The sequence below is a fragment of the Phoenix dactylifera genome, chromosome 15, assembly GCF_051530095.1.
Source record: "Phoenix dactylifera cultivar Ajwa chromosome 15, Ajwa_hap1_PhDact_Kaust_v1.1, whole genome shotgun sequence".
Lineage (NCBI taxonomy): Eukaryota > Viridiplantae > Streptophyta > Magnoliopsida > Arecales > Arecaceae > Phoenix > Phoenix dactylifera.
The window spans coordinates 16,282,619-16,302,744 of record NC_143204.1 but is presented as its reverse complement, the minus strand read 5'-3'; the positions used below and the strand labels follow the sequence as shown (position 1 = coordinate 16,302,744).

The 20,126-nt window shown below is 34.9% G+C and overlaps 1 protein-coding gene across 2 annotated transcripts; it reads right to left on the bottom strand.

Moving 5' to 3' along the window:
- Window positions 1-1,037: 1,037 nt before the first annotated feature.
- On the bottom strand, window positions 1,038-18,364 carry LOC103708253 (histone deacetylase 5-like). 2 transcript variants are annotated; one of them, XR_015973710.1, is made up of 13 exons: window positions 18,049-18,363; window positions 16,919-17,120; window positions 16,542-16,688; window positions 16,291-16,403; window positions 14,599-14,810; window positions 12,605-12,669; window positions 12,083-12,253; window positions 11,896-11,988; window positions 7,839-8,180; window positions 3,166-3,359; window positions 2,894-3,051; window positions 2,396-2,460; window positions 1,038-1,399 (listed from the first exon to the last, which is right to left on the bottom strand). XR_015973710.1 is itself a non-coding variant. In XM_008793088.5 (13 exons), exons 1-13 carry the CDS (start codon window positions 18,204-18,206, stop codon window positions 1,234-1,236), a joined length of 2,076 nt encoding a protein of 691 aa, XP_008791310.3. In that variant the 5' UTR covers window positions 18,207-18,364; the 3' UTR covers window positions 1,038-1,233. The 2 variants fall into 2 exon arrangements, 1 of the variants encoding a protein (XP_008791310.3); XM_008793088.5 differs by having other exon boundaries at window positions 2,894-3,041; window positions 18,049-18,364.
- Window positions 18,365-20,126: the final 1,762 nt, after the last annotated feature.

Here is a 20,126-nt window from a genome sequence, read left to right as displayed (position 1 = left end):
CTGTTATCTATTACACTAATAGCCTCAAATCTAGTCAGAATGCTTTATTTTATTTGAGAATGGAATCTACCTCTAGTTCTACGAAATAAGCTTATGAAATCTACTTCTATTTCCATGAAATTGAAGTGATTGGTAGGCTAAATGCATTAATCAACATTACAGAGTTGGATATTCAGACCATTGAAGTGATTGGTAGGCTAAATGCATTAAGCAACCTTACAGAGTTGGATATTCAGACCATTAAAAGGTGTGAGAGTTTGGACCTGGCATATACTTTGCAGGAACTCTCATACCCCTTGGATGGACCACATGTCAAACACAGCGGCATCAGTGCATCACATCCGTGCCATTGGATCCACATCATGTGAATAAGGTAAATGTGAATAACGGAAGCTATTAGATGCCCCTCCAAAAGGCCACAAACGTTCCTGTGATTTGCAGGAACCTGAAGTAAATCATGTCTTGGATTTTGGCTGTGAAACATTCTTTAACGCACAGCATCGCGCCCAACGAGAAGCGATGCGTTGCCACGACTCTATCAGTAGGTAGAGATGTACTTGGGGCACCATGGGCAGGTCTCCCAAATTTTGCCTAGGTTGAGGGGCAAATGATGCTGGATTTGTTCAGGCATGTTTGCTGAGGCTTGTAGGCATGCATCTAAACCAGCTGCTTGGGAAATGAGGCTGAGGCTATTACAGGCAAGTCACAGCAGATAATTTAGCAATAAAATTAGAACAGTTTAGAGATGAGCCAGAGCTCAAAACAAGGTAATCTAGCTTAGATGTCTATGATCAATGAGTAGGTATTTAGACAATATAGTTATCCGATTTACAAAAGCTCGTAATATTTAATGCCCTAAAATTTTTGTGACCACTTGCCAATTCTCTGTTGCAACATGACCATCAATATTTTGCAAAGGGCACAAATTATGTTTCAGTGGCAGTGGCTTTTTTAAGAATGAAGAATGCAAGCACATGGAGTAAAGCTTGCAATCCTACATATTTCGGTCTAATAATCAAAGACAAACACAAACCAAATGAAAGACAAATCATAACAAAAACCATTCAGTCAAAATTGTTCCAAAAATATTTTCTAATCAAACACTCTTTGTGCAGGTCATATGAGAACTTCTAAAAGACAACCTATACACAGTTAATCGAGCTGTATGCTTTTTTATTCAGCGTTAATCATTGCACCTTCACAACTTGCTATGCTATAAATGCAGGGCCCAACTTATAACCCTCTGCCAGCAGCATCATTAATGTAAGCAATTGCTTTCTCTCTGGTAAGCTGTTTTCCTTCTACCAATCCTCTCACTAATGTATTCATGTAATTATTTGAAGGGCCAGTTACAGGTAATTCACCAGATTTAAATTGCTCAACCTCTGAAAATAAGCACCTGTGCCGTTGAAAGTTAAACATGTATCAGAAATGTGGGAAAGCACTTCATTAAGTGAATTATAAGAAGCAACTAGAAAACATATCAGATATGCGGGGAAACACTGAAAGTACTCACTGTTAGGGATAGGAAGTTACTGGAAAATTGCAGGTCATTAACAAAATTAAAAAAAGCAACATATTGAGAATCACTAAACAATGTCATTGAGAAGGCACTATTCCAACAACTGCATGAGGAAATCACTGGAAACGTGTAACAATTAAAGGATGTGCACAACTATACTGTATCATCATATAAGGAAATGAACCATGTAATAGATCCCATGGTAATTATTTTGAGATGATGGCAGTTGCAATTTCAACAGAAGAAATAACATTTGTTTCCTCATTAGAAGCTCATCAATTTTTAACCTCGAATAGCAGATTAATGAACCTTTTTGAGGATATTCACATCTAAAATTTCAAGGAAGTTATGCAGTAAGGCATGCCTTGGTTTAGACCAAATAAAGAACCCCTAGCAATATCTCAAACTACTGTAAGGGGTCCTACAGTGGATAAAGAATAGAACCATACAGACAGAATTCTTGACAAGATATGAGGAGTCCATATTTGCAAACTAGTAGGTCAATAAAAAAACCAAATATTCAGAATGACTTGATTGTAAGCCTATTTTTTTCTTAAAAAGAAAATTCTAGATATTTGGTTTTGATAAACTTTTCTAATCCATTGTGACTTGAACAATGCAATGCCTTTTTCCCATGTTTAGCAAATTGATGACATAAACAGTTAAAGCAGTAAAGAGTTCGTACAGGGAAGACAGCAAGATGGAATCACAGAAACCGCCTCACAACAGAAATAAAATAAAAATGACTGCCTCAATATAATGTTTGCAGTTTGCAGTATATAAGATTTATGATTTAGGTTAGAATTTCCAGGGGCCTCATAACAGCTCAACAGAAACAAGAAACATTTAAAATACAGAGTGCGAGGGGCGTACGTCATAGTTAAGATTGGAAGGTTATCTTCTTTCCCCAAATAAAGGACATTGGAATACCATCCAGCCTGCAGGAAATCCCAGTAATGGTCAGATATCCACTGGAAACAACTAAGCTACCAGCACACAGCATGTACCAAGAGAACCATGCATACTGTGCACACATAAAGAGAGAGGTGGGTGTGTGGTGGGTGGGGGGGAGGGTTGTGGTGTTTAAATTAGTACTTTGATAGTGTCTAGAAATGTTAACATAAATTCTTCCAAACATATCAACCATCAGAATACCAAAACAAATAAAATCTTTTAGAAAGTAGAAAGCAAAATTATATCATAAAGAATAATTTGACATAAACAGAACTGCATGCCTTAATCATGTCATAGAGTCAAGCATTATCTGCAACAGAAAGCTTTGACCTAATCAATGTTCTCTTGTCAAGTAATGATTCAAATAGAAATCCATAATACAGTGGTTTTTATAGCATTACAGAGGAAAGACGGTACCTTAAGAGCCTCTAGAGGCAATGACTTGTTTTCAGCAACAATACCTATCCCAGATAAATCTAGTAAAGGCTCTATTGCACCTTGACTTTTGCCATTCTCTTGATGTAAATTATTCTCTTGAAATAATACATCGTTGAACTGCTCGAGCCTGCATATAGCTTGTCAAAGCAGAACAAAAGCGTGAGACATTCAATATAAACACTTCAATCAACTCTGTATGACCTGCTTCAACATGAACACAACAAAATATATCACAGTTCAGAGAATATTACGTTATTCTATACATGCACATGTAGGCTTTCTCATTCTTGTTGCTTTCAGGATGAAGAAAAGCAACACCTCCTTCACCCCATGTGCGAGTGTGAGATCTTGCAAAGAATAACCGATGGGGCACAGTTTTCCAGATGACAACTTTTGGTGAACTTTTATCTCGCGATCCAGGACATGGTTTGTTCATACCTTCAACCTATTAAAATGATGGGTAAGAAAGTATTAGGACATTATCAAGCAGCCTTTTCTTCCAAAGCAACCAGATGGGGGAAAATAGCAAGCATCCAGTTTTATAGGGAAATATATATATATATATATATATATATATATATATATATATATATATATATAACTTAAAAACTATAATCGAAGGAAAACCTTGTTCCCCCACCCACCCATACATATCCATTCCCCTCTCCATGAAAGAGCTACTGTATTTGAGCAATAAATATATAATTAGTGCAGTTAGAAGATGGATCCAGTCTAACTACAAATCCAATATTTAGATCTTTGTATGTGCATTTTCTTTTCTTTTTTATAGGTAATCTTACTGTGGCTGTTAAACCTACCCAATATTTTTTGCCGGAGTAAAAGCTATAATTATAAAAATTTTATGTAACAAAAAGTACAGTGGATGATTTTCTTAAGCTGATCTGCTGTCAGTACTCGAAAACTCATGCTACAGATCAAATTTGACTTGAAATCACCCATGCCTTCCAGAGGGCTGACTGAATTCAGCACAGAAACTGGAACAGCTAAAAGCAAGCAAAAACATGGAATAAGGTCCCATAATAAATCATTGAAACTGAAGGCCAGAGATTGAGGGATCCGCCAGGAGAGTTACAAAGTGAAATAGTAGCAGAGTTACAGATAAGGGAGGGATTTGGATCACTCAAAAAACTGTAAAATTCTTCTAGCTTTTCTTTTAACCCTCAAGTTGGAAATTTTCTTTCTAGTTTCCTTGGATCAGATAGAAAAAGAACAATAGGAATCCAAGATCTAGGAAGCACAGATAATTTAAACTGATATTGTGTTCATATCCAGTACATATCAATGACTGATACTTGTTGAATTCTTTTAGGATACATGTCAGATACTTCTTTCTAGTGGTCTACCTTTCAAAATTAAGAAAGTTTTCATGATACTTCCTAGTAACAGATGGAATACTTCATCAATACCTTTGGAGATGAGAGAGAGGGTTTTCTCTCCTTTGTCTTTCCTTTTCATTTTTTGTGAATGTTGACCTTTTAATGATGGATGATTAATTTTGAAGCATGTGATGTTGATCTCGGTATATGGAGTGCGGAGTGTAGCATATGGATTTTAATCATGATCTATGTTGCTAGGACCTTTGGTTTACAACAAAGTGCTCAGACCTGACACTTCGAAACAGTAAGGTATGACACTTGGACATGGGTATGCAAGGAGAAATTTTAAAGAAGGGAAGGGTTGGACACTTAGACATGTCAAACCTGACACCTATACCTAAGACAATGTAACATAGACTATGACTAAATGATGGAGTTTGTCGATGTTGATCTATTGTATAAAGTATGGACTATGTTATTTTTTTATAACATGCTATTCCTAATAAAAGCTTTTCTTTACATATATGTAAAAATTATAAAATTATTCATTTATTCTATCCTCAACATATTGCATCTTACTTTTTCAATATTCGTCACGGTATCCATATCATGTTGTATTTGTATCTTGTATTAGCGTCCATGCTGCACAATCTAGTGCTGATGTTTGATCGCTTGTAGTTTCTTCCAAAATATTAATGATTAGTTAAAATATTTGGATTTTCAAGCTGTGAAAGACTGTTACTTGCATGGAAACAGGTTCAAAGTTTCGGTCAAAAATGAATGGATTAGAATGAAGTTTTTCAGCCAAAACCAAGACAGCTGACACCAGAACATTTTCCATATGTTCGATCAATTTCATCCAAAATTGATCAGTTTTGGTCCACTTTCAGTTATTTTCGATCAAAACTCACCTAAACTAGCCCTAGACATGTTTTAAGTTTTATTTGGTATAATATCATATCTGGGGCATTGTTTATTTCTGAGTAATTTCTGTGTTGTGTTAATTATGGATGATTTTTCATTCTTTTATCCTGAGTAAATAAAGAAAAAAATTACTTGTGGACGATAAATATAACCATTGATATGCCAAGGCCTCCCGAGAGGCCTTATTTTAGTGCTTTATAAAGACTAATCTGCACAACTTAAAAACAAGAGATCATCATTCCTATAACTACAAAAATACCTATAACTGCATTCATTTCCATGTAATCTGAATAATACGAGAAACAAATGCCTGAATTTAATGTATTTGTGAGTGTAGCTCAAATCAATGAAGAAAAGGGCTTGAGCACATTCAGCATGGAAAAGATTCACATTCTTTTTGGACAAAAGAGAAGAAGACCCATGTGGCAAAAAGCTTCGCATTTGCTAATAATAAGTTTTCCAACAACTAAATTTCAATAAGCAAATAATATGTGCGCCCACTAAACATCATACCAACATGTTTTATGAAGTTCTTCTAAATACATCATTAATTTTAGCCTATATCTATCGATACTACGCCATAATAGAACCTATGTAACACAAATTACTTAATTGCTGTATAATAAATTTTCTTCACCTCTTTTGTTCACTTCTGTTTTTTTAATTTTCTATTTATTTTAAGGAAACTCCAAAACTTGAGTAAAATTGCCAAAATTGGAAATTTACAGGCTTGGTATCGAATCAGACTAAGGCCCTGTTTGGGGAAGTTGTTGGCAGTAGAGCTTTTGAAAGTAGAACTGTTGGAAGTAGAGTTGTCTGAAGTAGAACTTTTATAAAAAGTTGTTTGCTGTTTGATAACTATATTTCTAAAATGCTGTGGCACTTTAACATGTGTTTAGTAAACAAACTGAGAAAGTACTTTTGTATGACAAAATGACCATAAAAGACATTACTAGTATTATACAATAGAGCATAATAAAATATAATATGTATTAATATATAAATATATGATATAGTATAATATTAAATGTAATGTAATATAATATTATTACAATATAGTACTATAACATTGTATACTATAAGATAATAATTTAATATAATATTAAATTATTTAACATAACATATCAATGTATTATGATATAATATAATATAACATTATATTTATAGTATAATACAATAATAAATGTATAAAATATTATAATTATTAGTGTAAATTTATTTTTTACCCTTCTGATGACCATTTATCTCTCTAACAAATGTTCTAGCTAGGTGATAAAATTGGTTAAATAATTACTAATATTTTTATTTATTTATTTATTATTTTATTTCATTGAACTATGTTTATTTATTATCTTATTTATTTATTTATTCATTCATCTATATACATATTTATTTATGCATTTATTTATTTATTTATTTATTTATTTTCTTTTTCTTTCCTTCTCTTTTTTTTCTTCTTTTTTTTTCTTTCCTTTTCTTCTTTTTCTTTCCTTTTCTTTTTTTTTCTTTTCTTTTTCTTTTCTTTTTTCTTCTCTTCTTCTCCTTATTTATGCATTTATTTATTTATTTATTTCTTTTCTTTTTCTTTCCTTTTCTTTTTCTTTTCTTCTCTTTTTTTCTTTCCTTTTCTTCTTTTTCTTTCCTTTTCTTTTTTCTTTCTTTTTTCTCCTCTTCTTCTCCTTCCTCTCTTCCCTTCTTCTCCTTTCTTCTTCTCCTGCGAGGCCGGCGGCGCCGGAAAGGGGCTAGGCTACAGCGGCCGCGAGAGTGGGTCAAGCCATGGCCGGCGGCGGCTGGCCAGCAGCAGTCTCGGTGGAAGGGAGCTGAGGCGGCTCGCTCGCCACCACAGCGGGCGGACATCGCTGCCCCACAGCTTCACCGCAGGCGCACGTCGCCGCAGGCACGAGTGGCGTCGCGACGACCTACGGAGGGGTCACTGGCCACGGGTAGTGGCCAGCGTGGTGGCTGCCACCATGGGCAGCCATGGGTTCACAAAAAAAAAAAAGAATCGCGCGGCAGCGTTGAGAAGGAGATAGAGAGAGAGAGGGAAGGGTGAGAGAGGAAGAGGCGGTGGGATGGAGGATTTTGGAAGAAAAAAGAGACTTTTAAATAAGGTATTTTAGTCAAAAAAACAGCTTCCCGACAAAACTGAAAACAGCGTTTTCAGAAAGCTCCAAAATGGAGCTTATCCCAAAAAGCTGTTATCAGCTTTCTAGGAAAGCTAAAACAGCTTTGCGAAATTTTTACCAAACATCCTTTTTCATCCAAAAGTACTTTTGGAGGGCCAGAAAGTGCTTCCTGGCCCTCCAAAAGCTCCCCCAAACGGGGCCTAAGATAAAACATCACTGCCATTAGATCTATTCAAATAAAGGGATAACCTCATATAAATCGCAATCACTTAGACAAGGTCAAACTTCTTCAATTACTAGGTAATATTTTTGGTTGTTATGTAAATCAGTACCAAAACTTTAAGATCTGCCAAGGTTGTAGGAAGAACATGAAAAAAAAAGGTAACATAATATTCAAAAATACAATGAAACAACACAGCATAATGAGGACAAAAGAACAAGCATTGGCAGTATGAAGTTTTTTGAAGCAAAGAGTGCTTTAGAATCATGTAATTATTAGGAAAACTACTTTGGCTGTCAATATGACAATCATCATACCTTTCCGCCTTCAATGTAGCAGAGAAACCTTGGTTTCCACATATTTGATCCATAGCTTCCATACCAGACTTCAATATTAGATAAAACTGATCTCCAAGGAATACAAGCATGAACATTGTTATCAGGCATCAATGCTTGTGCATTAGAACATTCATCACATAAAACAATGGGATTTTGCTCAGCTGGAATTTGGTTGGAGACAATCGCTTTCCCTTGATTATCTTCAACAATATTCAACTTCGAAAGGGGCTCAATAATCTCAACAAAGTTTGAGGAATATATAGAGCTGGAAGCTCCCACATCACTCTCCACATCAGACTCAGAGCTAGAGCTCAAGTTTAGCTGGAAGTGCAACAATATGAAGTCATAAGTGCAAGTAAAAGATGTATATGGAAATTACAAATAATAGCTACAGTTAGTTAAACTTCAAGGCATCACCAACATTTAACCTTGAATTCAGGTTCATATTGTAACAGAATGTTTATTTCATATTAGTCAAACATTTTGTGGGCATTGCAAGCTGCCACTGATCAATGGGAGAGCCAGGAGGGGCCAACTTCCTCCTCCAAAATCTCTGAAATCTTTATATTCCCCTTCTTGTATGGTGTGATTCCCCCTCCTAAAATTTGTGCACCTTGGATCCACTTGCTATATATTGTGGGAACTAACAGCCCACCAATCTAATATCATCTATCCATCCCCTAGGCATCCTAGTAAAGTCCAACTCCAAAAGGAAACCTTGCCTAAAAATCTGCATAACGTTATGGGACCGGTTTCAGTTTGTTGTAGAAAAATCTCTCACAAAGGGTGGGGTATAAGAATAAAGGGATAAGTGGGAAAGCAAGAATAAAAGAATCTGTTAGTTCTCACATATTCACTTTTCTCCCTCTCTTATAAAATAGTTTCTGGTTTCTACTTCTGGCAAAACGTTCCATTTTATTTTGCCTTACAAAGCTCTGATTTTGAGTTTTTATTTTTCATTCAGCTAAGACTTTATTTTTTTTCTTTTTTACATAAAATGGAGCATAATATATGATGCTTTCTATTCACATCAGTTCCTAAGTACATACTTTCCAAATTTTCTTTTAAAATTTGATTGAAGAAGATGAACTAGTTTATTATATTCTTAGTTCTTGCTTGATATTTTCCATTAATGTTTAGCATTTGTTCTTAACTTCTATGTAACATATTATAAAGAGCAAGGAGTACCATGCTCACTTTTTTCCATTTTTTTCTCCTTTTTTGTTTCCAAAGAGTACCATGTTCATCTTTTTTCATTTTTTCTGCTTTTTTTTGTTTCCTTCACGTGAACTAGTAGTTGTAAAATAGGATGTCATTGTCAGCATTTAAAAGCTAGGGAGATTATTGTAGAACTTTAAAATATCCAGCCGAAAGTATTTATTTATAAGTTTATTAGAACATTTATGAGAACTTATTAGGGCATCATCCCCCCCCCCCAACCTCAAGTAGATACCTAACTCCGTCATTGCTATTGATAAACCAACCATTGCATTTTCTTAAGTCCATCATATGCTCCCAAAAATGAGGAAAATGTATTTGAATGGGGAAACATGAGGAAATAATTGAAACATAGGGCCAACAATGCCTTTTTAACAATGTCAACCCCAACAAGTTCCCACTACAATTATACAGTAGAATTTAGGTTTCTACCAAGATAACAAAAGAAGGAATTTAATAACCAAGGTGAAAATAATGTCATCCAACATGATACAACATAGCAGGAGTGTTGATAACAAAACACTATTATAAAATGCAGTGCATAAGGCTGGATATGAAACCACACATGGATATGCAATCCTCTAACTGCACCGCATAAATGGACTGAACCGTGCTGGTACCCAACCAGTCCAGTTTGGTACGCCCCAAACCAACTGCTTCGGTATGGTTCAGCATACCTTCCTTAGCACTTTGAGGACACATAATAGGATTATTGTTGTGTAGTTGGATATGCATATCTCTTAACATTGTGCATATGTATGCATGGCCTTTTTAGCATTATAAAGCCACATATGTGCCACTTTTACACAGGCCTATATAAATAAGGCATGTTCATGCTAATAGTTGGGTTAGATGTGCAAGCTAGTTAAATTTATATTAACAAAATTAGTATGTAGATGCCCTTGTTGTTAACAATGCAATTATTTATTAAAATATTAATATTAATATTGTGTATAATATATTTTATTTATTTTAAATATATAAATGGCTTGCATAATGCGTATGACCTATGCCATCCTTGACTTGCTATATAGCATAGCTGCCTTTCAAAACATTGTAAGAGCACTTGCATGGGAAACTGAGAAAAAGCCATAGCTCATGGTTATCCATTTTATCTTGGAATAGTTGAAAAGGTCTACAAAGAGACTAGCATTAGCCTTTGACCCAATCATAGTTGTAGGGTGATAGATTCCCACCCCAATAGGAGTTCCTAAGAAAACTGGCTTCAGAAACAGATTTATTTTGTTAACATACTACAAATTAAGGAATTTCTTAACTAACGTGTCACATTTAGCGTTTCATTAATATTTTCCACATCAATTTCCCTTTATGGTAACCAAGCACCCAACTACGTAGAATTTTTTAAAAATATTAGACATTTAAATATTTTTATCTAATATTTTTATTTTCTAATCGATCCAAGTACAAGTTTTTCAAGTAAAATTAGGAGTGGCGTAATTTGACCCAACCAACCTACCCAAACATAGCTAATTGTAAAAGTCAGTCTGTTCTGGGTTAATTCAAAATCAACCTGGTTATGAACATGTAGGTACAGATGTAGCCGCTCAAACCCAATGGTCACCAAGAGTGAAGCAGTTGGGAACTACAAGTCACCTCCTAGGCCACGAGGTTTTGGGATGTGGGTTTACATTTTAGCTACTTTTATCCTTAGTTTATAACAATCACATTTTATGAATTCCAAAATTTATTGCTTTTAGGTAAAATTCCTACATTTACTGAGACTATGATGATATCTTTGAAGTTAATTTGATTTTGTTGTTTGTGATCCTTGCATACCATGTTTTGCTTTATTTTTTCAATAATACAAATGCTGAGTAAAAACTAAATGGTTTGACGGGTGGGTAATTATAAGGCCCTATGCATGCGTGTATATTTAGTCCCACATCAACTATGTACTAGGTAGAACTTGGATACTCATACAGGGCCAAGAAACTTAAATAATACTTTTTAGGTAGCCTTTTTGGGTAAGGTCCCAGGTTGTTACAATATCGATTTATGTAAAATAAAAAGGTTACGTGTGGGTTTAGAATTTTATATTTTCAAATGGATTGGGTATGGCTGGTGTGTGTTTTGATTTGAACTTGGCTTGACTCGACCCAACCCCAATCCAACTCGACCCATTGACACTATTAATGAAAATATCAAATGTCATGCCTATGTTGATCAAGGGCCATCATGGTATGCATATTGTGTGCAACTGCACCAACACTTGAATACATACGCATGAGAAGAAACCCAGCAGCGCTGAAAGAAATAGGTGCTATAAAAGATATTGCAGGAATTCTTCATGTAAGTTATTTTCAATTGCATTCTAGTGAGAAGTATATTCTTTAACATAGAAAAAGGAACAGACACTTCAACTTAACATTCTAAGAAGCATAATATTCATGATGAACAAAACCTTGACATATATTTCCGCAAATTAAAGATATGTTCACAAATTATCGAAATGCAATTTGAGTATTAAATCCATCCAAAAATAACAAGATTATTTTTAAATATGTAAACTACGAATTTTTAAGAATTTAATTTTTATAACCAATACTTCATAAGAATATTAAAATGTCTTGGGCTGCAGCGGGAAATGACAACATTAAAAATCACAACAAATTAGATGGTTTTGAAGTCCATAGTTTTTCTATAATTATTATAATGAAAGCCAAACACATTATTAATCCACAAGAGGCCCAACAATCCAAAGTCGATATATTAGACATGATGAAGCTCTACAGAGTCCATTATGGCTTGGCTCAAGCGAAAAAAAAAACTGGAAGAAATTAGAAGGAAAATTTTGCACCTCAACCGGGCAAGGTCTACTGTTGCAAACCAATACTTTCTGTAGTACCTCAACAGCCAATGCTGGCCAGAATGTCTTTAGTTCATGACGAACCTGGACAAGGAGGACCACATCAGAAAGGGCATATCTCTTGGTAAGCAGATAAAACCAATCGAAATGTATGAAATGGTGTTGACAAACAACACACCTCTTGTATGACACGCCATGTAGACTCAAAAGGTTGCACCTCTATGGATCCAACTATGGGTTTTTCTTCCAATAAAACTTTTGCACAAGCAAGAACTGAATTTGCTATAGAATTAAGATTGTAACCTCCTTCCAGGGCCATCACTATCTTTCCTCGAGCAAATCCCATCAGCTTAAAAAGAAAGTGCAGCAAATGTTAAAAGTTAGTAAAGTTCAGACAAACAGTTCATATGGTAGTCAAATTGGATTCTGTAAGACAGTATATATGAAGACATGGCAATATTAAATACATGAAGAGATGCTTCTAAGAATGGTCGAAATAAACATGAAGTAGCAGTCCATTTTTTTGTTTTGAGATAAGAAGTAGCAATGAAAAGGTTGCCATTCTACAGATAAAGAATTAATATAATTTAGTGAAATTTATTATGGAAAAGACTAAATATTTTCATACTTTTTAAGGAACTTCTATTAGAGACGTTAAAATTTTCACAAAAGAAACAAAGACAGTGTAGAAAGTACTCACTTTTTTCAACATAAGTGAATATCCATATGGTGTGACACAACAACCACCAAGTGGATCACGAACAGCTGTTGAAAAAACACATTGGCAAAACCCTTTAGAAGAAGAAAAATAAATAAATTCTTATCCACCCAACATGTTAATTTTAATTGATGTCAGCAAATAAGCAACAAAGAATAAAGTTTTCAAAACAAATAATGCTATATGAGGGTTAAGTTGGTTCGCCAAGATAATGGTTAGAAGAAATTAATTCTTCTCATTTGCTAGGTCATCAATACACTTAATGTGCCTCTAATGGGCATTCAGTGAGACTTCTGACCAGGAAACAAAATATGATCTTAAGCCTTGCCGGATGATTGCAGCAGGAGCTCATGCAGTAGCTACATGACTGTTTGACAAGCCAAAAGTGGCCATTTGCTGGTTACCAATGTAAATTCGATCAAAGAATGCACATTCAAAGAAAATATCACTATGACAGTCAATCATCATAGCAGAATTCCAGTAGCACTGCAAGCCTTTAAAAGTATCAAAGAATATTTGCCTCTACCTTCAGATATAATGATCAATGCTGATGACCAAGTCCATTGGATGCTACCAGCAAAAGGGAATAAATAATGGATGTGTCAAAAGGCAACAACATGACTTTGAGATCCACCTACAAATGGTTGCTAACTTAAGATGATTTGAATTTTTCATTAAGTTGGTGTTTTAGAAATGTTCAGCGTTTTAGCCTGCTGAACCAAAATAGGAAGCCGAAACAAGTAGATACATCTTTAAGGCCTGGTTTCCATTAGGATCAGACGTCACCAAAGTAGTGTGAAAACATAATTTGGAACGAGTGAAACCACCTGAATTTTGTTAGAATCCTAGGAAAGAAGATCCAAGAGGCCAACATGTCAAGTGATTTAATAAATAGTTCTACCTATAAGTGTGACCGCTTAACTTTACATCATTAGCAACTTAGTATTGATTGGATGAAATATGTATAACTTTCCAATTAATTGTCTCAGTTGATCCAATGAAGCACTGATCCAACAAGTTGAGGAATTCATCTCGTCAAAGTAGAAAAGCTTATATTGGAAGTTGTCTTAGAACTGTCTGACTCACTAATTTATAATTATTATGCTTTAATGATATCTATCTGAATTTATTAATTTCACATATAAATTTTTCAGTTTTAATTGTTCCACAGAAACCATTTGCCATTTGAAATAAAATAAGATGCTGAAAAGCCTAAAGCTGAAACCATGTGAAACAAAATACTAGGCCTAATACTATGAAACCAATATCTCGAATTTGGCTATGCACATGTGCAATCAGCTTGTTGGTGGATTAGACTATCTAATATTAACAGGTCTAAGTGAGCCAGTCTAAGTACACATTTTGTTCAGAAAGTCGGACAAATGCAAAAGGCATCCAGGTGTAATACAGATACCTTCTTGACCTAACTGCACTAAAACTAAAAGGCAAGATCTTACAGTTTTGTAGAAGTATGGTTTCAAGTGCTAGTCTACCAGTCAGCATGTTCCATGCTGGGACAGTACTGGGACTAGGATTGGGTCAGCACATCAGATTTAAAGACGAGTTTCTAAATCTTTTTGTCATTTTTCAGGGCCCAGTGCAGCAGTTTCGCTAGCATATTATGGCATGGCACATACAATGCCAGTGCGAGACCAACTTGTCCACACATCACAGATACTTAAAAGATCTTAAAAACTTGTAAACAATTTCCATGAAAAACTTGTTTATGAGTCCAATAAATCAGCTTTTTTGGTCCTTCGAACATCCATCCTAAAACAGTATATCCTGGACTTTCTCTTTGTATAGAAACATGTTATTCATTGATTTTGTGAATAAGTTTGATCATAGGACATCTTTTCATTTAAACAATTTCCATTACATGTCCAGTATTATGGTCCAAAATCCTGAACCAAATGGATATTTTACAGACATGCGCTGAAAGAAAAATAATTTCGAAAAAGTAAAAAGAAAATAACCTGCATCAAATCCAGCAGAAATTAATATTATGTCAGGATTGTAAGATTCAACAACAGGAAGCAATACATGGTCCCAGACAGCTAAATAGTCTGCATCACCACATTGTCCATGTTCCCAAGGAATATTGATGTTATATCCTGCACCTGGACCTTCACCAACCATGCAATATGACCCATCATCACCAGCCGGATAAAAGCTTCCAAAATCGAACCTACAACAGAAATATGATTGCTACAGTCAGCTGTGTTTATGAGATCACTTCACAGTGAGGTAACATTCACAAAGAATAAGACACCATAGTCTACTTAAATTTTTGTTCATTGTTCAATATCAGATAGCTACATGTTTGGCTGATTTATAGATAAATGGCCAGCGGTACTGTTTTTTTTTTCTGAAATACATTGGAATTATACAATGGTGCTTGACAACATGCAAATTATATAAAAACAAGTCCTCAACATATGTGATAGGCATTTAGTAGCCCAAAAAGAAAGGATGCTTTTTAGAAAGACATGTAGGATAGAATGCTCTAGACCATGCAAGGCTATTGATTAATCAGTTGTCACACGGAACTTTATTAATTAAGCTGGAGGTAGACCTCGTTTACAATCTAGTTAAAAGAGCTTCGGAAATACAAAAAAAAAAATCACCGTCTTTTCTTGAGAGTCTCAATGTGCATATTAGAGGATTACATATATGTATTCATCTCTGGCAAAAAGCACCTATTTATCATCTACAGTGTTTGTTAAATTCTAGAAAAACCTTGAGATTTTTTTTGATGCAGAAGTGCGAGAGTGAGACTGCTCTGAAATGAGTACCATTACGGAGGAGATGCAACTGTTTTTATGCATGCCATTACTTAAAAACAATATAATAAACACAACTTAAGGGAATGGCAGGCCCAAACAATTTTGCTGTAAGTTTTCACCAACAGCTAGAATGCATCAAGTGTCAAGCACAATCAGTAGTGACAGAAGCATGGTTTCAAGTGCCAGCTTGTGCGAGCCATGTCAATACCAGCATAGGCTTGATATTGAGTACCAGGCATGCCAACCTGCTTGATCCATGCCAATCTGGTATAGGTTGAGATGGCTAACACCAACTACCAAGGGAAATGTGCATTAATTTTGGCACAAATGGCATGTTTCAAGATGGCAAAACAAGTTTTATACCAGCATTGGCCAACATACCCAATGCAAACAGCAATTTAATCATTGGAAAGAAAGCCATAGAGTCACAAGATTTAATTCCTAAGCTGATTCATTGGGTAAAAAATAACAAACGTTATTAAAAGTGAAAGGCTTATAGAGTAAAAGGATACTGAGTACTAGTTGATTTAATACTGAGTTGCGGAATCACATCCACAATTAATGAAGCAAAATTGGTAAGATCACAGACATAAGCAACAAAGATTAAGAAAGTTCATCACAAGGAAAGGGCTAAGGTTTGTGCCAGACAAACTTGAAAGTGGGTAAGAACTGAGCAGACTTGGTCATATCTGTGAGAAAGGGCAATTAGAGTCTTGCAATGATAGAAGATACCCTTGATAGGAATGAATGAGTCATGTGGATGACCTTAAATTAATGGAATAAGGTATGCAGATTATGTTTATATAGGCATGATACAAGAACAATAGAATATTGATTTCAAGAAATGGTGCTAAATAAGAAACTAGAGATACTCAATCTCACCTGTGAACCGAAAAGAACAGTACCCGGGGGTCCTTGTAAAACATATTCTGAGTTCCATTGCCATGGTGAACATCCCAATCCACAATTAGTATCTTTCTAATACCTAACTCTGGCTGTAATAGGACAACAGAAGTGAATAAGCATTCACGGTTCCAGAAAAATGATATCATGCAATTTACAAAAAGCCATGATGCAAGCCCTCACATTAGTTTTTTTGTACAGAAATTTACAAACAAAAAATTACTGCATACCCTTTCATTCAAGAGAAAATTAGCTGCAATTGCGACATTGTTGAAGAGACAAAATCCCATAGCTTCATCAGATTCTGCATGGTGTCCAGGAGGCCTCACAAGGGCAATAGCAGAATCCAAATCTCCTTTGGCCACCTTTTCAGACACCTACTTGAGGAAAAATGAAAAAAGGATTTAATGTTTACCTTAGAAGATTCTATTGCTATTTTACATAAGTAGAATGCACCCGACTGAGCTGATCTTTGTTTAAAAAATGAAATTCAGTACTTAGTGCAATTAACTGATGATGTTAAATTCTTATTAATATGATTCTAGACTTATTAGGTGGAGATGAGTTAAATCACAACTGGTTAAGAAAACTGAGCATGAAATATTACCTCAACAACTGAACCTGCTGCAAGGTAAGCAGCTTCAGATGAACCCTTGTTAAAATATATAGAATTGAACTTTGAGGCAATCCTAAGACGTTGAGAATCAAATTTTTTAGAGCTGATATTCCTGATCAGCTTGATATGACTTTGGGTATGAACAGGTGCTATGTACTTATCCTCAGCTTCCTTGGCGCTCATAACTACACATCTGGAGAGAAGAAGAAGATAAATAAAATTAAATAGAGATATAGATATTACTTAATAGGCTTATTTTTTTTATAAAAAAAAAAGCTCAACAATTATGCATAATTTATCATCTGAAATGGGAAAAACGGAGTAGACTTCCAAGGCTATCAGCATAGACAGTATGAATATTGTTTCCTTAGATGGCATAGCAGCTGCACCTATTATAATTTATAGAAGTTGAACAATTCAGAAAACACCACCAAATGGAGAGCCAGCAATGACTAGAACTTAGATACATCGTATCTAGGTTCAGTCATCAACCATGAAAGGTCCTTCATCCAACCCAAATTCTAACAAAATTTAGAGCCCGGCTAACATGCAAAGAAAGAGATTTTTTAACAATAAAAGCAAACAAGTTACCAGTAAGACAGCATGTTCAACCAAGTGAATGTTGATTTGAATGGACCATATAAACACAATGATAGTTCTAAGATCATGCAAAAGGGTTAAAAGAACTTATTCACTTTTAAACTATTAGCCTAATCAGAATAAATGCATACTCTCATGCTATGGTATTGTTTTCTCTTTCATATACAGATGATCCAATAATATTTAGGCATAAAGCAAAGCTTATAACCCATTAATCTCGCAATTAAATTGAAATTTTCTAGACAAAAACCTTTCAAGACCTCAAAAAAAAAATCTGAAAAGAATTATAACTTTCTCTAGTAACATCAAAATTTCTAGATCAAAGTTTTTCATGACTTCTCAAAAGCGCACGAAATCATAAGAAAGACTAGAATTTAGGGTTTTATAAATCCATTGTCAAATTGCGAGGAAAGATAATTGGAAAGAAGAGTCATTTCCACTCTCTCAAACTTCCATTAATGCCAAACAGCCGTCGGGATCCAACTAATCCTCGAAGCAAAGGGAATAAGAGAGAAAGATACCTCTGGGGAATCCCCTCGGACTCGAGCTTCCGCCAGATGGTGCGAATCCGCTCGGGATTCTCCGGGTGGCTCTCACCGTCGGGGGTGGCATGGCGGCACATCCGCTCGTCGTACAGGAGGCCTACGCGCCGGCGGCGGGGATCATCCAGCGCCGCCATGATCGACGGGGAGCGAGCTCGGACGGAGGGAAGGAAAAAGGCCAGGTGTAGTTTGGAAGGGGAAGGGACGAGAGGTTTGGGGACGTGAGTGTAGGTGTAGAGTATTTAATCTAATGAAGTCGAGATACGAACAAATAAGGTAGGAAAGAAAAGGGACTGGCCATGGGAAAATTTGGGCAGCTGCCTTGTAGGCTATTTTTTAATTTTTTTTTAAAAAAAATATTGGAGAGAAAATGTTATTCTTTTTATCTGATTTGAATTTTTTTAAAATTAAAAAAATAAAACAAGATCCTATAGATAAAATCATACCAGCACTAAAGTATCGGAACAAAGTATGTTCCTACATGCTAGGATGTTGATATGGTTCTATGGGTGCAATCATTCTAATATTAATGTATCAGGCCAATTGTTTTACCACATCTTATGCGTGTGTGTGCACGCGTGCAAAAATTGAAGGTGAGTATTATGTTTTTCTAAAATTTTACCATGGCTTTCTAAAATAACTTCCATGTCCTCTCTCATTCTTGAGGTGAGGTAGAAATCATGCTATAAAATTAAGAAAAGTTATATAGAAGAATCACTAAAAATGCTAATGGCATCATAACACCCACTATGACAGTTCTTTTACCCTTCACTATATTATAATGATAGTATTACAGAAGCTGCTAACAACAAAAAAAACTAGTCATTATCTGGTAGTTTCATAGTTTCATCTGTTAAAGCAATATCTGATTCTAATTTATTATTTCTTTATTCGGCAAACCTGGGCTTAATCAAATAATACCATTATTCTTATTCTTTTGCATTTCTTATTATAACATCGAGTAAAGATCATTACAGTAACAACTATTTTTTCCAATATAACAATAAATAAGTATTTTGATGGTGGTCCATTATGAAGGGATTTTATTGGTGTTACCGAAACAATGGTGGGGAGAGGCAAAGAATTAGCATAAAAAGGCGTGCGGAAGTTATTATCCTCTTCTATTGATGTATTTTTCAAAGCCAGATGGGAGCATACTCAAATGCAAGCACAATCAGTCCTTGATATTGTTATATCTAATTGAGGAGCATGCTGCTTTCTTGGATGCTTGCAGTGAAAATGTGCATCATAGAACTCTCGGATTAGCAGTGGTGTTTCCTGAACCAATATATATGCTATGCCCTCGATCCAAGATTGCGAGCTAAGATCCTGACGATCATTGCATATTTATAAAGAACTTTCTCCACAAGCATGCAAGGTATCTCATCACAGTAGCATAAAATAAAGAATAAATAATCAATTAAATAAGTCTCAAAACTTTAAAAATTTAAAATTTAAACTTTAATATCTTACAAGATCCAACAATGTTCAAAAGAATTAATATCAAACTTTAGTAAAATTTTAATCTGAACTAAAGAGACCAAAATTCTACTTCTAATCATTTTTCTATAGCAAAACCCTCAGCCAAGCTAGTTCTTCGAATTTGTAAAAATAGTAGAATATCGAATAACTAGCTAAATAACTTGGTAAGCAATGAACACTTTATCTAGATTAATCAAGCAATAAATTAAATAATCATTTATAAAAAAATATACATATGGAATTTATTAGTTCAAAACCAATCTAGATATGTAGAATTATTAAAACATCATGCATGCCAAATTCAATCTTTATCAAAATTTAAATTTCATTCATAAATTTAAGTTTTTTCAAAATATTAAGGTCACCTTGTTAACCATGAGCTATTGCCATATTTTTCCTGTGGTAGGGTCAAAAATACCGTGCATCTTTTTGTAGTGTGCCGCACATTATCTTGTGGCATGTTTCTTTAGGACCGCATATCTTCTTGTAGTAAGCCGTACATCTTCTTGCAACATAACCCTCTAGAACTAATCAATTACAACGTATTAACCTCTACTAGCAAAGTCCTTAACATA

Excerpts from the sequence above, each read along its gene's own strand:
- LOC103708253 (XM_008793088.5), bottom strand. The coding sequence starts at position 18,206 with ATGGCGGCGCTGGATGATCCCCGCCGCCGGCGCGTAGGCCTCCTGTAC. Across the intron at positions 16,404-16,541 it reads ATTTTCTCTTGAATGAAAGG|CCAGAGTTAGGTATTAGAAA; the intron begins GTATGCAGTAAT and ends GTCCTATTACAG. Across the intron at positions 14,811-16,290 it reads CTGTTCTTTTCGGTTCACAG|GTTCGATTTTGGAAGCTTTT; the intron begins GTGAGATTGAGT and ends TTTCTGTTGTAG.